This window comes from Suncus etruscus, chromosome 7, assembly GCF_024139225.1.
Source record: "Suncus etruscus isolate mSunEtr1 chromosome 7, mSunEtr1.pri.cur, whole genome shotgun sequence".
In the NCBI taxonomy this organism is placed as follows: Eukaryota; Metazoa; Chordata; class Mammalia; order Eulipotyphla; family Soricidae; genus Suncus; species Suncus etruscus.
In genome coordinates this window covers 52,349,236-52,370,247 of record NC_064854.1, presented here as the reverse complement: position 1 = coordinate 52,370,247, position 21,012 = coordinate 52,349,236, and the positions used below count along the sequence as shown (strand labels likewise).

General features: G+C 43.2%; 1 protein-coding gene across 1 annotated transcript in view; it reads left to right on the top strand.

The window, feature by feature from the left end:
• Nucleotides 1–21,012, top strand: part of HMCN1 (hemicentin 1) — a 414,107-nt gene that overhangs the window by 118,175 nt on the left and 274,920 nt on the right. Inside the window, 2 exon segments of the mRNA XM_049777571.1 lie at nt 10,993–11,164; nt 13,880–13,986. Of these exon segments, the coding sequence (XP_049633528.1) occupies nt 10,993–11,164; nt 13,880–13,986 (279 nt within the window).

The following is a 21,012-nucleotide window of genomic DNA, read 5'->3' as shown; positions in this document are numbered from 1 at the left end:
CTGACTCCTGGCTCTCCATTCAGGGATCTCTCCTGGCAGGCTCAAGGGACCATGCAACTTGCTGGATATTGAACCTGGTAGGCTACATGCAAGCAAACACTCAACCTGCTATTCTATTGCTCCAGCCAAAAATTGTTACTGCTACTGGAGCAATAGCACAATGGGTGGGGCTCTTGCCTTGCACATAGCCCACCCAGGTTCAAACCCTGGCACCTTTTATGGTGCCCATCATGAGTGAAACCTCGTTCACTCTCCTTCTCCCCCAAAATAAAACATCACTGACGATCAGGGAAATGGTGAAAACAATGATATGTTACCTCACATTAGTAAAATTACTTATATCCAAAGCACCCAGGGCTATGAAGAAAAAAATCCCCTATTGACTGTTTGGAGACTGTATATGGGTCCATTCTTTTGTTTTGTTTTGTTTTGTTTTGTTTTTGGGCCACACCCGGTGACGCTCAGGGGCTATTCCTGGCTATGCGTTCAGAAGTCCCTCCTGGCTTGGGGGAACCATATGGGACACCGGGGGATTGAACCGAGGTCTGTCCAAGGCTAGTGCAGGCAAGGCAGGCACCTTACCTCTAGCGCCACCGCCCGGCCCCGGGTCCATTCTTGATGAAAAAGATTGGTAGATTTTGCAGGAAAAAAAATTTACACTCCCATGTGGCCCAGCAATTTAGCCCCTACATTTCTGTCCAAAGAAAACAGACACAAAAAAACTCAGTGGGAAATCGATCTGCATCCATATGTTCTGCAGTGCTATATATGGTAGTTACGATCTGAAATTGCCCAACAGAAGGTAAGTGTGAGAAGAGACTGTGGACTGTGTACCCCAATGGTTATCATTCAGCTTTAAGCAGAAATGAAATCTTGCCTTTTATGAGAATATACGTGGAACTAGAAAGTCAGAAGAAAAACATAACCTGGTTAGCTCACTTTTATGTGGGAGCTAAAGAAATCAAGCAAAGGAATAGATAGTATTCAATGAAAAGAAACCCTTGAACCCTTGTAGGTTAATTTGTTGTTGTTGTTATTTGTTTGTATTGTGGGAGCCATATGAGCAATACTCAGGGCTTACTCCTGGCTCTGTGCTATGAATCACTCCTGGCAGGCTTGAGGGACCATATGGGATCCTAGAAATTGAACCCATGTTGGCCACATGCAAGTAAAGCACCTCACCCATTGTCCTATTGCTCCAACACCAGACCCATGAGATCTTAAGCACAGAGCTAAGGTCACTTATTCTCGTTCAGGGTCTGTGGGCTGTGGAAGGGGCACTCGCCACTTTGACAGGGACCATTAGCTGCAAACATGGAAGCTCCCCAAACTAAATATTGATGCTCTTGTAAACCAATGTTACCTCAATAATAAAATTCTTTAAAATGTCCTTCTAAATACAACCATTTTGATTTCTGTTCTTGAAAATGCACAAAATGGAACTTTCTCTTTCTATTTAAGATTCTTGCATTTTGGGGCTGGAGAGATAGCATGGAGGTAAGGCGTTTGTTTGCCTTTCATGCAGAAGACGATGGTTTGAGTCCCAGCATTTTTTTTAAAAAATTATCTTTATTTAAACACTGTGATTACAAATATGATTGTAGTTGTATGATTACAGTCATGTAAAGAACACCCCCCTTCACCAGTGCAAGATTACCACCACCAATTTCCCAGATCTCCCTCCTCCCCACCCCATCTACACCTGTACTCGAGACAGGCTTTCTATTTCCCTCATTCATTCACATTGTTATGATAGTTTTTAGTGTAGTTGTTGCTCTAACTGCACTCATCACTCTATGTAGTGAGCTTCATGTCATGAGCTGCACCTATATGGATAAATGGGGGAAAATAATGGTTGGGACTGAGGCAGTAAAAGATTAGAAATGAGCTTTGTAGGGCAGTATCAAGGTCACAATACAAGATGGATATTATGCATATATAAACTATATGCATATAATACTATCAATATATATATTGTACATGTGGGGGCACTAGCCCCTGCGTGGTTTTGGAAATAGAGACCAAGGAGAAAAAAATTTCCAGTGACTGTCCCAACATAAACCCTGTGCCTGCCAGGGGCGATTTCTGAGTGTAGAGCCAGGAGTAACCCCTGAGGGCGGCCGGGTGTGACCCAAAACCAAAAAAAAAAAAAGAGATTCTTGCAATTTTAATATATGTTTGTATCTGCTTGTTGCATGAGTTGAAGCAGTATTTACCTTTCATTCCAGAGGGCAAAGAGACATATGAACTTACTTTTAGTGTTGATTTATTATGCAGGGCACAGGATTTTTGAACAGAAATCGTCTTCAGAAATATAGGGGCTTATGTAAAAATAAAGTTGAGCCAGAGTCATTCTGGTTAGGTATTTAAAAGGCATAAGAACTCTTTTAAATATTAGTTTCAGCTTTTATAAAGCACAAGAGTTTGAGACCATTAAATCCAAAAGCTATAAAAATGAACTGCTATAAACATCAGAGAATAATTTTATATTTTATATTCCCTAGATGCCTGAAATGGTTTTATAACTTCAAATGCACCCAATTCAAAGGCTCTCCTATTATTTCCAGTTCAAGTTTAAGTTTCTTATTGTACTAGAAGCCATATTCCAATTGCAATACTTTTATTGTTATTATTAGAGGATTTTTAAAAAATGCAGGCAATAGGAAAAAAAATCAAATCTTGCAGTAGATTTTGTTGCATTCTGCTCTCTATTTATGGTCAAACATTAGTAATATCTGTATTTTCTGATAAATTAGATTATACCTGTTTTCAATTAGGTATTTTTCTTGTAAGTGACTACATGAATGATTTCAGACTGTACTCCAAGTATGTATGATGTTTTCCCAGCCAGATGTATTGAGACTCAGGTTATTTCTTTTTTTTCTTTTTAAAATATATTTTATTTAAACACCTTGATTATATACATGATTGTGTTTGGGTTTCAGTCATGTAAAGAACACCACCCATCACCAGTGCAACATTCCCATCACCAATGTCCCAAATCTCCCTCAGGTTTTTTCTTTAAAAAGTGTGGATGGATTGGAAGTGGTGTTCAGAATAAATCAAAGTTGGCTTCCAATCTTTACCCATTGAACCCACTTGCCTTTTGAAATTGCAATTGAATTAAAATGTTTTCTCTTTCCTTAAGATTGTCCACAACTTAAAATTTGTCTTCTATTTTGGGTTCACACCTGACTATAATCAGGGCTTACTCCTGGCTCTGAACTTAAGGATCACTCCTAATAGGGATGGGGGAAACAAATGTAGTATTTGCAAGGCAAGAGCCCTCCATGCTGCACTATCTCTCCAGTCACATTGTTCACGGCTTATGACTCCATATGAACTTACTAGAAAACAGTATAGAAAACCAGTGATGTCTGAGCACCTCTATGGGGTGAAGAAAATATTTGAGGAACTATAGTGCAGGGGTCCTCAAACTTTTTAAACAGGGGGCCAGTTTCCTGTCCTTCAGACTGTTGGAGGGCCAGATTATAGTAAGAACAAAAATTATGAACAAATTTCTATGCACACTGCATATATCTTATTTATTTATTTATTTATTTTAAATTTATTTAAACACCTTAATTACATACATGATTGTGTTTGGGTTTCAGTCATGTAAAGAACTCCACCCATCACCAGTGCAACATTCCCATCACCAATGTCCCAAGTCTCCCTTCGCCCCACCCGACCCCCGCCTGTACTCTAGACAGGCTCTCCATTTTCCTCATACATTCTCATTATTAGGACAGTTCAAAATGTAGTTATTTCCCTAACTAAACTCATCACTCTTTGTGGTGAGCTTCCTGAGGTGAGCTGGAACTTCCAGCTCTTTTCTCTTTTGTGTCTGAAAATTATTATTACAAGGGTGTCTTTCATTTTTCTTAAAACCCATAGATGAGTGAGACCATTCTGCGTTTTTCTCTTTCTCTCTGACTTATTTCACTCAGCATAATAGATTCCGTGTACATCCATGTATAGGAAAATTTCATGACTTCATCTCTCCTGACAGCTGCATAATATTCCATTGTGTATATGTACCACAGTTTCTTTAGCCATTCGTCTGTTGAAGGGCATCTTGGTTGTTTCCAGAGTCTTGCTATGGTAAATAGTGCTGCGATGAATATAGGTGTAAGGAAGGGGTTTTTGTATTGTATTTTTGTGTTCCTAGGGTATATTCCTAGGAGTGGTATAGCTGGATCGTATGGGAGCTCGATTTCCAGTTTTTGGAGGAATCTCCATATCGCTTTCCATAAAGGTTGAACTAGACGGCATTCCCACCAGCAGTGGATAAGAGTTCCTTTCTCTCCACATCCCCGCCAACACTGTTTATTCTCATTCTTTGTGATGTGTGCCATTCTCTGGGGTGTGAGGTGGTATCTCATCGTTGTTTTGATTTGCATCTCCCTGATGATTAGTGATGTGGAACATTTTTTCATGTGTCTTTTGGCCATCTGTATTTCTTCTTTGTCAAAGTGTCTGTTCATTTCTTCTCCCCATTTTTTGATGGGGTTAGATGTTTTTTTCTTGTAAAGTTCTGTCAGTGCCTTGTATATTTTGGAGATTAGCCCCTTATCTGATGGGTATTGGGTGAATAGTTTCTCCCACTCAGTGGGTGGCTCTTGTATCCTGGGCACTATTTCCTTTGAGGTGCAGAAGCTTCTCAGCTTAATATATTCCCATCTGTTAATCTCTGCTTTTACTTGCTTGGAGAGTGTAGTTTCCTCCTTGAAGATGCCTGTAATGTCCTGGAGTGTTTTGCCTATGTGCTGTTCTATATATCTTATGGTTTTGGGGCTGATATCGAGGTCTTTAATCCATTTGGATTTTACCTTCGTACATGATGTTAGCTGGGGGTCTAAGTTCAATTTTTTGCAAGTGGCTATCCAATTGTGCCAACACCACTTGTTGAAGAGGCTTTCCCTGCTCCATTTAGGATTTCCTGCTCCTTTATCAAAAATTAGGTGTTTGTATGTCTGGGGAACATTTTCTGAGTATTCAAGCCTATTCCACTGATCTGAGGACCTATCCTTATTCCAATACCATGCTGTTTTGATAACTGTTGCTTTGTAGTACAGTTTAAAGTTGGGGAAAGTAATTCCTCCCATATTCTTTTTCCCAATGATTGCTTTAGCTATTTGAGGGTGTTTATTGTTCCAAATGAATTTCAAAAGTGTCTGATCCACTTCTTTGAAGAATGTCATGGGTATCTTTAGAGGGATGGCATTAAATCTGTATAATGCCTTGGGGAGTATTGCCATTTTGATGATGTTAATCCTGCCAATCCATGAGCAGGGTATGCGTTTCTATTTCCGTGTGTCCTCTCTTATTTCTTGGAGCAGAGTTTTATAGTTTTCTTTGTATAGGTCCTTCACATATTTAGTCAAGTTGATTCCAAGATATTTGAGTTTGTGTGGCACTATTGTGAATGGGGTTGTTTTCTTAATGTCCATTTCATCCTTATTACTATTGGTGCATATATCTTATTTAGAAGTGAAGAAACAAAATGGGAATAAATACAATATGTGGCCCGCGGGCTGTAGTTTGAAGACCCCTGGAAGGTCTCCATTTAAAGAAGATAACACAACAAATCCCCTTTCTATCTTTACCAGTCAATATAGCATTTCATCATTTTCTGATTCTTGATCCTCACTTTAACATGAGAAGAATCGATACTTCCTGGGAGCCGGGAGTCTAGCAGGAAGAGGTTTGGCAGGCCCACGCCATGCCGGAGGCCTGCTTGGCCAGGCCTAGGGAGGTGTGCGGGATTTGGGTAACCCCAGCACCCCTCTGCCGCCTTGCTCCAGATCTCCAGGGCTTCCCGGACCACACCCCTGGGCAAGCCGGTGAGTTGGGTCCCTTGATGGAGTTTGAAGGTACCCTAGGCCTTCCCCCACTATCCATGCGGCTCCTTAGGGAGGGTCTGGGTGGGGCTCTGAACTTCTGTTCTCCCAGCTTCTTGAAGGATCTCTCCTTCCTGGGAGCCGGGAGTCTAGCAGGAAGAGGTTTGGCAGGCCCACGCCATGCCGGAGGCCTGCTTGGCCAGGCCTAGGGGGGGGGGGTGCGGGATTTGGGTAACCCCAGCACCCCTCTGCCGCCTTGCTCCAGATCTCCAGGGCTTCCCCGGGCCACACCCCTGGGCAAGCCGGTGAGTTGGGTCCCTTGGTGGAGTTTGAAGGTACCCTAGGCCTTCCCCCACTATCCATGCGGCTCCTTAGGGAGGGTCTGGGTGGGGCTCTGAACTTCTGTTCTCCCAGCTTCTTGAAGGATCTCTCCTTCCTGGGAGCCGGGAGTCTAGCAGGAAGAGGTTTGGCAGGCCCACGCCATGCCGGAGGCCTGCTTGGCCAGGCCTAGGGGGGGGGTGCGGGATTTGGGTAACCCCAGCACCCCTCTGCTGCCTTGCTCCAGATCTCCAGGGCTTCCCCGGGCCACACCCCTGGGCAAGCCGGTGAGTTGGGTCCCTTGGTGGAGTTTGAAGGTACCCTAGGCCTTCCCCCACTATCCATGCGGCTCCTTAGGGAGGGTCTGGGTGGGGCTCTGAACTTCTGTTCTCCCAGCTTCTTGAAGGATCTCTCCTTCCTGGGAGCCGGGAGTCTAGCAGGAGGAGGTTTGGCTGGCACTGGTAATCTCTGTCCAGTCTACATTTTCAAAATCAAGAAACATTAATAGTACTCTCACAAGAAACATTAATAGTACTCACTATCATTGAATTATGTTTTTATGTATGCAGAATGTCCATTTTGTACTCTGCCCTTTTGGATACCCCTTCATAAGTTCATATTTCTCTTTAACTTCTTTAACTCCTATCATCATTACTCCTTTTTTACCCTTTCTAACTTAAGTACTGTTGAGTCCTAATTCACAGACCAAAGTGGTGCCCTAGAGTTAACACCCACCCAACTATTTTAAAAGGCATAAAAAGGACACATATCTTTTCAACATTTTATGGGTGTTTTCTTTGACGGCTATAACTTTTGCTAAATACTTTCTTATACAGTGATGATCCCCCCCCATGTTTTTTATCTTCTCTTTATGAACTGCTCAATATGGAATTTGGTGTGAAAGAATCCCTCAGTTTAATACATATGTTTGAACCAAGTCATGGGTCTTGTTGGAAATGTTCTTATGCCCCCATATATCTGATAGCACCACGTGGCTTTATATCTTGTTTGCGTAGGCACAATAACATAGGAAAATACTATACATACCAATAAGTTCTTTTCTAATAGAAATGGGAACTCACAAATCTTGTAGTGCAATGAGACCTTACACCCTGAACATTGACATAAAGACCTGGCACAGGCCTCAGAAGAATGGGCATTCTCCATTTACCCCTTGATCTACAGAAGACATTTACAAAACATCCAAGGTTGTATATAACATCACCCGGAGGCATTCCTGTACCAGGGACGACCCTACAGCTGCTCAGACATCGATCTACTCAAAAGAGACATCCCTTAACACTGAGAAGACAACAAGAACAATGACCTGTTTACTGGACAGGGCTTGCTGTATTGCCCCTTTATGGTGAGGTTTGTCTATAACATCACCTGGAAGCAATCCTCTACCACGGAAGACCCTACCACTGCTCAGACATCGTCCTGCTCAAAAGAGACTTCCCTTAACACTGAGAAGACTTAACAACAACAACCTGCTTACAGGACAGGGCTTCCTGCATTCCCCTTTCATGGTGAGGTGAAACGAAAAGGCACTCCACATCATGACTTCAATGTAGGACATGCAGATTCCAGAATCTTTAATACAGAAACATGAGACCAACAACAGAGACTGTGTGATAAGTGTGTTGGCGCTACGGACAATGTCTTGGAGCGAACGATAACTTTCCTGAGGCCTAGAGCTGGTCTTATGCCAGGAAACTTCAGGGGTAGGATCTCTTTGTATTTAGGCCAAGGCTATTCCTTTCCATGCCTCTCATATTTTGGTGGGCCTATGCAAACAACAATTGCCACTCTAACACCGTTTTTACTGTGCTCCTTTGACTCTAATCCTTAAAACACACCCACTTAAAATTTGAGGTTAACTTAAGCTAATATGCATGTACATGGAAATGTAAAAAATACTATGCCTCTAATGTTTAAGGAGTTACGTAAGTTTGATGGCTTTAGATTGCCTTGTGTGCTGTTAAGAAATATTATAATGTGCTACAATCTGGGGACTTGAGGGAAAAAGTAATTGCACATGGATTCTGTTTTATTTATCTTAACTTTCTTTGGTGAAAATTCAAAGTTAAGATATCAGCAAGGGGACTTCTTCTGATAATTATGTTATGGGTGATTGTCCTTCCACTGTAACTTTACCTTATCCTCTTTCTTTGCATCTTTTGTTGTCATAATTCATAATAAAAAATTATAAAAAAAAAAAGAATCGATAATGCTCTCTTGCCTTTAAACCAGATGTTCCATCCAATGATCTGTTTCTTTAATTCTTTGCCTATTTTTTCCATGGAGGAACATTTAGTGCTGTGGATAAATTTCTGGGGAGGGGCATACCCAGCAGTGCTCAGGGCTTACTCTTGGTTCTGCATTCAGAAATCACTACTAGAAGTTCTCAGGGACCTTATGAGATGTCGGGGATCAAACTTGGGCTAGCCATGTGCACTGCAGGTGACCTCAAGCTATTTACTCAATTAAACCTAACCAGGACCTTCTCAGACCCTAAGTTAATTCATTACCTTGGTTGGGCAGACATTTATCGGAAGTAGATCTTAAACATCAGTGCTCTTATTATTAAAATTTGTGTTCTGGGGCTGCAGAAATAGTTCAAGGGTTAAGGCAATTGCCTTATTCACGACCCGTTCTGGTTTGATTTGCAACAAATCACAGTCCTCCAAGCCTGCCAGTAGTGATCCCTGGACACAGACCAGGAGTAAGCCCTGAGCTCGGCTGAGTGTGGCCCCCAAACAAATGAAAACACATCCAATATGGGCATGATTAATATCAAGTGTTCGGTCCTTAAATAAACATTGACAGAAATATGCTCAGTCTATCTGGAAGAGTAGCCCCAATAAAGCACATCTGTTTTATGAATGAACACAGTGATCTCACAAGGTTAATTGCCTGATAATATGTCTTAGGCCTCTTGCTTAGCCTGGAGGGAAAAGAGGGGGGAAGAAGGGTGCTTGTTAGGGAGAATGAAGTTCTCACTTGGCAGCAGTGGCTGGATCCATTGCTTCGTAATCACCACTGTTGCAGCTTTATTAATGTTGGTGTTCATGGAGTAGAGGTAGGCCATCACCTTATGGGGCTGTGAGCTCCGCCTGCCATAAGCACACCTTGTTTACACCAGCGGAGAGTCTGGAAAGCTTCACAAAGCCAGGCAGGGTCAGGGCTGGATTCAGATGTTCATGATGGGCAATTAATTAGATTTCATGTGGAGCAGGCCCAGACACGCACTGTTTGTCTCATAAGGGTTGCTTTGGGGCGTTTTTGCTATACCTCTCTGTCTGCTCTTCCTTCTTCACAGCCATTCTCTGTGAGAAGCTAATTTCTGAATTATTTCCCCCAAAGAATAGTTTCTTAGGTATATACCACTTAAGCTGGTGGTATACCACATAAACATTTTTTTGTTTGTTTGTTTTTGGGTCACCTGGCTACACTCAGGGGTACTCCTGGCTCTATGCTCAGAAATCACTCCTGGCAGGCTTGGGGGACCATATGGGATGCCGGGATTCGAACCACCATCCTTCTGCATGCAAGGCAAACACCTCACCTCCATGCTATCTCTCCGCCTCCAGAAACATTTTCTTTATAACAGTTTTTTTGTTTGTTTTTGGGTCACACCCAATGTTATACCTGGCTCTGCACTCAGGGGACCTGGGATGGAACCTGGCCCAGCTGCCATGCAAGGCAAATACCCTGCCAGGAGTAGGGTTCTATCATTCTGGTTCTAAAAACAATTTTTGGAGTGTTTCTTGAGACCTGGGTCTCCTCACAGATTTTGTTTTGGGGGGTGCTGCACCCAACACTGCACCCAATCAGAGCTTACTCCTGGCTCTTCACTCAGGCACCACTCATCATTCCTGACAGGCTCAGGGGACCATATGGGATGCTGGGGATCGAATCATGCATGCAAGATAAATACCCTCCCATTGTACTATTGCTCCAGCCCCTATCCTGACAGATATTTTTGGCCAACTGAGGCAGTATGTCAATTCTGTATAGTAATTCTTGAGCACAGTGCCAGGAGTAATCCCTGAGCACCACTAGGGGTGGCCCAAAACCAAAACAAACAAATAAAAATCCACAAAACCAAAATCTATACATGCATTGTGCCCTAGATTTGATCTTTTTCTTCTTCTTCTCCTTTTTATTTTTTTATTTTGGTTTTTGGGTCACACCCGGCAGTGCTCAGGGGTTACTCCTGGCTGTCTGCTCAGAAATAGCTCCTGGCAGGCACGGGGGACCATATGTGACACTGGGATTCGAACCAACCACCTTTGGTCCTGGATCAGCTGCTTGCAAGGCAAACACTGCTGTGCTATCTCTCCGGGCCCTATCTTTTTCTTTTTTGCTTTTGTTTTTTTGTACCACACCTGGTGATGATGAGGGGTTACTCCTGGTTCTGCACTCAGGGATGACTCTGCACCCTGGGATGCTGAGGAGCAAACCCAGGTTGGTCTCTTGCAAGGCAAGCACCCTCCCCATGTGTTATTGCTCCAGTTCCAGATTTTACCTTCTTGAACTTGAATTGTCAGCCCAGTTGGGAGTATGTAACTTACTAAAAAGTGACTTGAAAAGCTGGAGAGATAGTACAGTGGTTAAGAAGCAATGGTTATAAAAGTGGTTATCTGTTCTCAAAAAATGTTAGATTTGTCTACTTACTTTATGTATCTCTGTACTGGGGTTGTATAAAATTTTTCTAGAAGAGAATGGGTCATGAGTGGAAAGAAATATAATCAGCCTGGCTAGACCCCATAGAAATCAGACACACCATGAGTTGGCATTGTCTACACCATCTCCTTTTCTCGCACAGGTATTGAAATGGGTTGAAGAAGCAGTCCAGGCTTCCAAAGTTCACCTTTTATCCACGGACCATTTGGAACATGCTGTCAACATCTGGAAAATTCCTTTTGATCCCAGCCTAAAAGAGGTCACGGTGTCCTTGAGTGGCCCTTCTCCAGTAATTGAAATCCGAAATCCTTCAGGTGAGTTACAGAACACAGAGCACCAAGATGCAAACTCAATACAAGGTTGAAGAGAATACAGCTGACAGGGCACTTGCTTTGCAGGGGTTGACCTGATTTCATCATGTTGTCTGTGATCTCCTAAACACCACAAGTAGTAATCCCTGAGCACAGAGTCAGAAGTAGGTCCCAAGCACCACCAGGTGTGGCCCAATTACTCCCCTTAAACACAGGCAAAGTAAACAAATGAAAAAGTAACCACCAGTACAAAATTCTAAATACAAATCCCTTGAAAAATTAAAGTCTTCTTTTACACTTCTTTGTTATCAATTTAGTGTTAACTTTATGAATATTTAAAAAATAACAGACAGGGTTATAAAATGGACTTATAAGCTATTAAGAAGTATGAATTAATATAGAACTCAAAAAGTTAAAATCCAGGGGCCAGAGCAGTGGTGCAAGTGGTAAGGGCGTTTGCTTTGCACGAGACTAAACTAGGACGGACCTCGGTTTGATCCCCTGGTGTCCCATATGGTCCCCCAAGCCAGGAGCGATTTCTGAGCGCATAGCCAGGAGTAACCCCTGAATGTCACCGGGTGTGGCCCAAAAAAGTCCTGATGGTGGTGGAAGTAGATCTTATCTAGTGAATTATTTGAAACTAAAAGATACAAAAGGAAAATTATTTAAATTGGACCCCAAATTATATTTTTGTCGATGAGTGAGGAACTATTTTATAGTTATAGGTATAAAATTCAGTATATTAGTTTTGAGGATGTAGCTCAATAGGTGATACTTGCCATATATACGAATTCCTGGGTTTGATCCCCCCCCCCCAGTATTGCAAAACAAAAGTTTCTTTTTGGTTTATTTTGGGCCATACCCGGCAGTGCTCAGTCCTTACTCCTGGCTCTGTGCTCAGGGATCACTCCTGGCTGGCTCAGGAGACCCTCTGGGATGCTGGGGATTGAACCTAAGTGCCAGACAAATGCCCAGCTCCAAAGAAGGTTTTACTGGGTCTGGGAAATAGTGTGGAGGGCAAGAAGTACATTCTTTGCACTTGAGGACTTTGAACTCTGACTCCCTAAGTATAGGAGGAAGTGACAGTATAGTACCATGCTGAGAATAGCCCCTGTGTACCATCTAGTGTGGTTTCCAAAAACAAAGAAACAAAAGTCAGTATTTAAATAAATTCATAGGATTTATTTTGGAGGGAAAAACAAAACAAAACAAGAATAAAAAACCTTAAAATAGCTCATATTTGACCATGTCATATTCTAGATAAGCTTTCACTTTCATAAGCCATGCTTGAACATGTTCAGAGATTGAACATTCTATAACGAAGTTGCTTTCTTTTAAATTTACTTATTTGGTTTTGGGGCCACCTAGCAGTTTTGGAGCACCTAGCAGTGCTCCTGGCTCTGCACTCAGGGATCACTCCTGGCAGGCTTGGGGGACCATATGTGGTTTTGGGGATCGAATCTGTGTCACCCACATGTAAAGCAAGCACCCTCCTCATGACCTATAGTTTCAGTCTCAAAAGACTTGTGTTCTTATTAGAATGAAGTTTCCTTTACTCTGCAGTTCTTTTAGGGCTGTCACTTGAAGATCTATCCCGGTACCGTTGCTGGTTGAGATTTGTTTGTTTATTTATTTTTAGGATACACTCAGCAGTGCTCAGGGCATACTCCTGGCTCTACACTCAGGGTTACTCCTGATGGTGCTTTGGAGACCCTATGGGATGCTGGGAATAGAACCTGGGTTAGCTGCTTATAAAAAGCAAACTCCCTACCCACTGTGCTATTTACTCTGGGCCCTGATCATACTTTAGATGGTTAAAGTAGCGAGGGAAATAACTCAGTGGCCAAGGGCCCTTGTGCCAATACTTGGGTAGAATTTCAGTACCACATGACCCCTAAGTGTTTCTGAGATGTCCCTGGTGGGCTCCAGCACCACAGGATTCAAGTTACTCCACATCCTGAACTTTAGCATTAAACTATGTGACCTAATACCCTTGGGACTGTGTACCTGGCCCCAGGAGACAAAATGAATTTGTGCTTTTTTTTGTTTGTGTTTTTGGGCTATACCCAGCCAATGCTCAGCTGGGTGATACTCCTGGCTCTGCGTCCGAAATCACTTTTGGGGGTCTTGAGGAGCATATGAAATGCCAGGGATTAAACTTGTGTTGGCCATGTGCAATACAAACGTCTTACCTGCTGTGTTATCCCTCTGGCCCCAGTTTACGATATGTTTCGACGACATCCAAGTGAAAGTGATATTTCCCAGCTCTTGTGCTAGCAAATCCAGAGAAAAAGCTTTGAAAGATCTTCCAGTCTGGAGGAGTCTATGAGACTGACTCCAGGCTTTCTTTGCATGTGATTGAAACCCCAGCTTCACAAAGGGTTGAGCAAGTATGATCCCTTTCCTGAAACAAAACCAGAAAGACCCTCAATCTGGTCCACTGCCGCCTGTGACTTTAATAACTTTCCTCTGGGTAGCTTTGATAATGTGATGCCCACCTACCTGCCCATTATCATTCTCATTTTAAGAGTCCATCAACCTAGCCCAGGGAAACATGACACTTGGATGTAATAATGCCTGGACACCCACCCTTAAGTGAAGTTACTTTAGGTAAAACTGTTTTTCGGACATATCCATCAGGTAAGCTGTACTGCAATGTCTCATAGCAAAACTTAGAGAAAGATTTTATCTAAATATTTTTTTCTGACTTGGTTACAGGCAAGCTGATCAAAAAGGGATTTGGCCTGAATGAGCTTTTAAATATCCATAACTCGGCCAAAGTGGTCAATGTTAAGGAGCCAGAGGCTGGAATGTGGACAGTGAAGGTAGGTTTTTTGCTTCAAGTCTGTTTATAAGAATAAACAGTGTTTGGGCCTTAGCCAGTGATGCTTTTCTATCCTCTCTTGCTGTTACTGACCTTGTTGTTACCCAACTTGCTCAGATAGATTTCATTCAAAGAAAAATTTTTTTTTAAGAACTGTGATTTACAAAGTTTGATCTTTGAGGACTGGAGGGCTTTTGCCTTGCACAAGACTGATGTGGAGGGGCCGGGAAGGTGGTGCTAGAGGTAAGGTGTCTGCCTTGCAAGCGCTAGCATAGGACGGACTGCGATTCGATCCCCCGGCGTCCCATATGGTCCCCCCAAGCCAGGGGCAATTTCTGAGCACATAGCCAGGAGTAACCCCTGAGTGTCAAACGGGTGTGGCCCAAAAACAAACAAACAAAAAAAGACTGATGTGGAGATCCTATGTGGTCCACTGAGCACTACCAGGAGAGATTTTTGAGTAAAGAGTCAAGGGTAAACCCTAAGCATCACTGGTTGTGGCTCAAAAACAAAACAAAGCAAAATTATTGCTAGTTGAGCCTGTGGCTTGCAATAGTCCAATGATGCTCAAGGCTTGCTCCAGCCTCTGTGCTCAGGGATCACACCTGGTATGGTACTTGGCACCTAACCTGGGCCAGTCACATGCAAAGCCAGTATTTTCTCATGGTCCTGTCTCTATGACCCCTCATGAGTGGCTTGGTACCAGCTTTCATGCTCTTTCTAGCCTTGTCGCTTGTTCCCTCACTCTCTCATTGCTTTTCTGTCTTTCTCCCTTGAGCAAGGCTGGTTTTAAACTGTCTTCAGGAGTCAGATGGTCCTTTTTCCATCTTTCTTAGAAGACATTTTGTGTTCAGACTTGGTCTTTCTTCTACTTTCTGCGGCTCCTGCCCTCCCACCATTCCCCATGACAACCTCTACCTCTGTCTTTGCCACATGCCCATTCCTCTGCCTTGCTCAGGACACGAATAGAAGCAAATTGGAGGCTCAGACAACAGGGAAAAAAGCGTAGTAACATCCAGGGGAGCAAGAAAGAGGTGGGAACAATAGTGAGGAACTGCACAAAGTAACTTTTGCCCTTCATTGAGATTCCCCAGAAAGAATTTCTTGTCTTTGGCAGGTCCCCCTGGAAATTGGGACTCATCCTGCCGTCTGATGGCAGGAACTTGTCTGGTCACACAGATCACTTTGTTTTCTGCCCCTCACATGCAGGTAGAAGCAGTTTGTTTAGAATTTGGGAGATAATATGTGAATGTTTATGAACCCAAATAGGAAAAGTTGATTGAGTCCAACTGAACCCCAAATTGGTCATGCCCCACGAATTGTTTCTGAGAAGCCCAATGAGCATTTCTACCAGGGGTGAATGAGACAAAACCACAGCTATGATCCCCGCCGCCCCCACAGGATTCCTTTAGGGTTCATGGTACAAACTGTTTCTGTTTGTCCAGGATTATCCAGGAGATCCTGATATTCCACGTGGCTCTGGGAAAGATTTCTCTTCACTGAATCCAGATCAGGTGTCTTGAGCTAATCCCCTCCCAAGAGAGAAGGAAGGGGACTGAGCCTGAGTGACTCTCTGTGAGTCTTAGAGGAGCACGAGAGAGTGAGGCTGGTTGGCAGAGCCTGCAAAAGAGGTTTCTGTGGGAAACTGATGTTTTAGGGCTCCCCCAGTGCCATAGCATCATTAACTAAGGCTGCCAAGGGCCACCCAAGGAGCTAATATCAGCCATATTTCCCCTTCCTGTCCTTCCCACCTGAGATTCCACCCAGCCCGCATGCCCGCCAGGTGCGGGATTTAGGTGGATTAGGTGCTCCGTTCACTGCTATGTTCTGGGTCTGGAATGCTTTCTAGTCGGCTTTTCTGGAAGCTTTCCCAGTTCCTTCTGTCTGCCTGTATCAGATTGTCAACCAAATGGAATGTTTCCTTTTTCCTTCAGGAAAGATACCTGTGCACTCATGTAGCTCAATATGTGTGCATGTGTCTGAGTGTATGTTTATTCTTTTAATTACTTTATTTAAACACTGTGGTTACAAGGTTGTTCATAATACAGTTGGTCTCCCCTCCTCCCATATTACAAAGTTGTTCATGGTTGAGTTTCAGTCATACAATGTCCAACACCCATGGGTTCTCACACTCAAATATCTAGCAAACACATCGCCTAATAAAATACAGCATTTTTATTTTTATTTGACTGGCAGTGTTTTCTCCTTTGTGATGGGTGCATTTCCCACCCTGGGCCTTTTTTTTTTTTTTTTTTTTTTTTGGTTTTTGGGTCACATCTGGCAGTGCTCAGGGGTTACTCCTGGCTCTATGCTCAGAAATCGCCCCTGGCAGGCACAGGGGACCATATGGGATGCCGGGATTCGAACCACTGTCCTTCTGCATGAAAGACAAATGCCTTACCTCCATGCTATCTCTCCAGCCCCGACCCTGGGCCTTTTTATGCATTTACAACTCATGGTTTCCTTTTCACTAGTGAAATTTGTACACAACCTAGGTATACAGATTTATGGTGTAGGTCTGTGAATCAAACCTTTATGATAATAAATGATAAGGGCATTTAATTGAAAGCAAATGGTTGATTTTCCTGAACTTCAGTTTTTTATTTTAGTTTTATATTTTCCTGAGTTCAGTTTCCTGTTTCATAGTTTGTGAAACAAGGGCTTTAGTGAATCTACAATGAATCTGGCATTAGTAGTTGGTCCTGGGGGACTTTAAAGAGGGCAAGATTGGGAAGTTTGGTGATGGGTATTAGGGATTCATCTCCAGGTAGAAAGTGTCTGTGTAGCAGTAGTGTGCAGGTGATGGATAAAATGGCAGTTACTGCCCACATTGATGTTGAGAGAACTATTTTATAAAATGTGGTCTTTAAACAATCAGAACTGCACCAGCCTGGAGCAGAGCAGGGCTGTATTGGAAACACGTTTCTTGGAGCATCTGCCATACTACTGCATAAGTGCATAAGAGGCTCTGTGGAACTGGTAGAGCCAGGCTCGGTTTCATCATGGCTTTCTTGCCTCAAAGCTCTCATTCCTTGTTGAGCTCTTTTCTCTTTGCTCTCATTCCTTGTAGCTCTTGTTCTTTGTAGATTTTATTTCGTTAGCTCTCATTCCTCACAGATTTCATTCCTCCTAGCTCTCTTTTCTCTTTATTCTCATTCCTCATAGATTTTATTCTTTATAGATGTTGTTCTTTCTTCTATTTCAAACCAGACTCTGAGCCATCCCTTAGACAGCTTTAGGGATCCACACTACCTAATTACAATGTTAGGGCTTCAGTGGGTGTCAGGAAATCGCCATTCTTGCCCCCTTTTGTTCACATGGTAGAAACCTTTGTCCTGGATCAAGTCCTGTCTCTTGACATTGACACTCAGAGAAGCAGGGGGAGCTTCTTGAATGCTTAAGGTTAGATGAAGAAATAAATGTTTGAAAGACAGTATGTGCCTGCATTTCTCCCCCATCCACGCCTGTCCCAGGTCTACTGCCTAGAAACTTGACCAGCCGTGATTGGAGTACTAAGCTGTTCTTGCCTCATGTTTCCTTCCCTCTAGAGCCTGAGTCAGGGACCTGGTGCAGCTCAGGGCACACGTGGAGGCAAATTCTCTATTTTTCCCAAACTCACCAACTTAATGTCTTTGAGCCAGAGGCCACATAGGAGAACATTCTAGCAGTGATCTTAGTCTTCCTAATTAGAAAAATGGTGCCAGAGTGATGATGATGACTTGCAAGGAGGGAGGGGGGAGAGAGAGAGAGAGAGAGAGAGAGAGAGAGAGAGAGAGAGAGAGAGAGAGAGAGAGAGAGAGAGAGAGAGAGAGAGAGAGAGGATAGTTAGGATACTTTGCAGCTGATCTGGGTTTGATACCTGCACTATGGATGGTCTCTAAATTTCGAGCACTGTGGGATATGGCTCACCACCTGTCCCTCAAATAACTTGGAAGAGAGAGGTCACAAAGGTGTGGCTGAACTCTTTCTCTACCAGGATGCTTCCAGAATTTTCTTTGGCCCCAAGACCTCCCTGTTGGGAGCACCATGATCATTTGGTGGGGCTGAAATGATAGTATAGCAAAGAGGAGGTTTGTCTTGCACACAGATGACCTGGGCTTAATCCCTGACATCTCACAGGGTCCCTGAGCCAGCCAGGAGTAATCCCTGAGTGCAAAGGCAATAAAAAGCCTTGGCTACTGTAGGGTGTGGCCCCAAATACTCCCTTCTCCCTCTTTGAAGAAGGACTGATGAATGTGTTTGAAACAGAGACTAAGGGATTTGGGTAACTCCTGGGATGCGATGGACATTGCTAGAGAGACATCCTTGGACCTTCCAGAAACACTTGACCTGAATTCTCTGGTCTGATGAAGGGACTGGAGACCGACAAATTTCACCATATTCTGTGTCTACAACAGAAAACCCCAGACAGAACCCCCCAGCCTTCTTCCCCCCTGACTCCCCATGGTTCTGGAGTTCTGTGAAAGCTTCATTCATAGTGTTTTCTTTACTGATGAACCTCTTGTTGATTGTAACCCTCAGTGCTGATGAACCTCTTGTTGATTGTAACCTTCAGTGCTTTGAATTGGGGAATAGTTTAACTTATTCTTTTTTGGGGGCCATATCAGGCCATGTTCAGGGTTTGTTATGTTAGGGTCTGGAGTCGAAGGATGAGACCACGCAATTGAAATAAAGCAAAGCAAAGCTTTATTCTGTCCACCAATAAACGACAAACTGATCAGGACCACCTCCTGCAGGAGATGACCCCCCAGGGGTCACATGGCAGGTTATATAGGGCTAGAAGCAAAAAGTCTTGACTTTTAAGTTGATTGGCTGTTGTCTGGAGTATTTCATCACGTCCTTTTATGGCTAGATGTCTAGGGTGATATATTGTGGTTTATGGGGCCTTGAGTTCTGCATCATTATTGTTGGGATAGAAACTTAGCACTTGCATGGAACTTAGCCTTAAATGGTAACTTAACATTAGTTTGACAAAATGGCATCCCTTCTGCTCTAGGCTTCACAAGTTACCCTGGCTCTGTGCTCAGGTGCTCTGGGAACCGTATGGGATGCCAAGGACTAAACCACATATAGGGCAGATGCCTTACCTACTGTGCTATCATGCTGGCTCTCAACCCCTTCTAAGAGGTTCCAGGAGACCCACAGACCTTTTGCAAATTTTATGACGAGACCCTAGAGATCATGGGACATCACCATAAACACCTTGGGCATTTTTTGTTCCCTCTTGCCCCATCTTTTCCTTCCCCGTGTCTCTCTCTTGGGGCAGACTCGGGAGTTCCTTGAGCTTTGTCCCATGTCAGTTCTGCACCTAATAGTATCTCTGAGAAGGCAGAGTTCAGGGAAGGTGAGTTTCCAGGCCTCCAGTGACTGTTCTTTGTGACTTCGATTAACTCACTTAACCTCTCTGGTCTCTGATCATTCATGGTAAGAGTATTGGGAAAGATGAAAGCGGACAATTTAGTTTCTTGTCCAGGATCTTGCTACCTGTTTCCTCTTCCTTTTTCCATCAAATGATTTGTTTCACCAACTTCTCTAAACCCTGATATTTGAGCCAGGAAATGCTGCTAAGAAACTAACTTAAACAATTGCTTCTTTTGAGAAAGCCGGCCAGTGTAATCAAGGTTTGGCTGAAAGTCATGTGATGTTTTTTGTTCCTAAAATACTGAACCAGACTGATTGCAATTATTTCAAGAGGATGATTAAAAATGAGCAATGTCTCCACTAGTATCATGGGGGCATTTTAAAACCAAATTCGGTTAAATTAGTTCTTTTTTATTATATTTGGAAACCATCATTTTGAGAGCTTGTTTGGAGGTTCTAGCAGGGGAGCACAGTAACTTGTATACCCTCGACCGAAGAACGGTCCGTCTCTATTCGGGGAAGGCCGTCCTCTTCGACCAGCACGCAGCTTCAGGAGGGACGCACATGGAGCGGTGAGGGAGGAAGGGGACACCCGCCTAGCCAGCCAGATCAGCCAAATCAACCCTGGCGATCAATGGCGTGACAGATGTCGCAGTCAGATCACCCTCACATCCGGGAACCATCATTTTAGTTTATTTTTTTGGCAGCCTGTCTTTCTTGTTACCCTGATTAATTCAAATCTAGATGTGGCTTTGCGTAAAAATGGACTCACCTAAAGTCTCCTTGTTTATAGACATTCCCCGCTACTTACAGGAGGATAGAGAAATAACTAAATAAGATTAGCTTTTTAGCACTAACCAGAGAATCGTAACTGTATATTATTATTTCCACAAACTTCATAAGTGAACTTTTTTAAGGGTGCTTTAAAGTAATTTTATACAGTTTAAAAGCAGGTCCCTACTAATTAACTTGGATCCATTTTTAATGTATTATTTTGCAACATAGGCTATGGCATTGTCAGACATTGGGGTCAGTCTGAGACCCTCACTTTAATGGGAAGCACCTTTGCTTCAGACAGATCCTCTCAGTGGCTTATTTCCACAACATTTAGTGATTGATGGATGCCACTGGTCCTGGTCTTCCGAATGCTGATTTGTCTTTGGGAATTTTCCTGAGCAAAAAAGCAACTGGTCATCACTCATGATTTCAGTGACTAAATCTAACTCAGCATTTCCCTATGGATAGGCCTACCTCCTCAGGGGTACAAGGCCAACCAGGGAACTGCACTTTCTTGTAGATTTCAGGAGGTGTACAGAGGATGTTATTTTCTGCAAAAGTGTGGTGGGAGGCCAGATAGATTTGGGCCCTTGGAACATTCATCTTCCCACATGTAGGGTCAGTCTTTCTATCAAGCAAGATGGGATCCAAAACCATGAAAATGAAGTTGAACAAGATTTCGTAGAACCTTACTACAATTCTCTCTCTTTGTCTCTCTCCCTCCATCCATCCATCATCCATCTGTTTATATATCTGTATACTGTGTATGCTTGAATAAGCCAACCTGAGTATAAGCTGACCCCCCCCCCCCCATTTTACCCTAACCACTGGGAAAACTTAGTGACTCGAGTATAAGCCGAGGTGGAAAATGCACTGGTACATTTCAAAA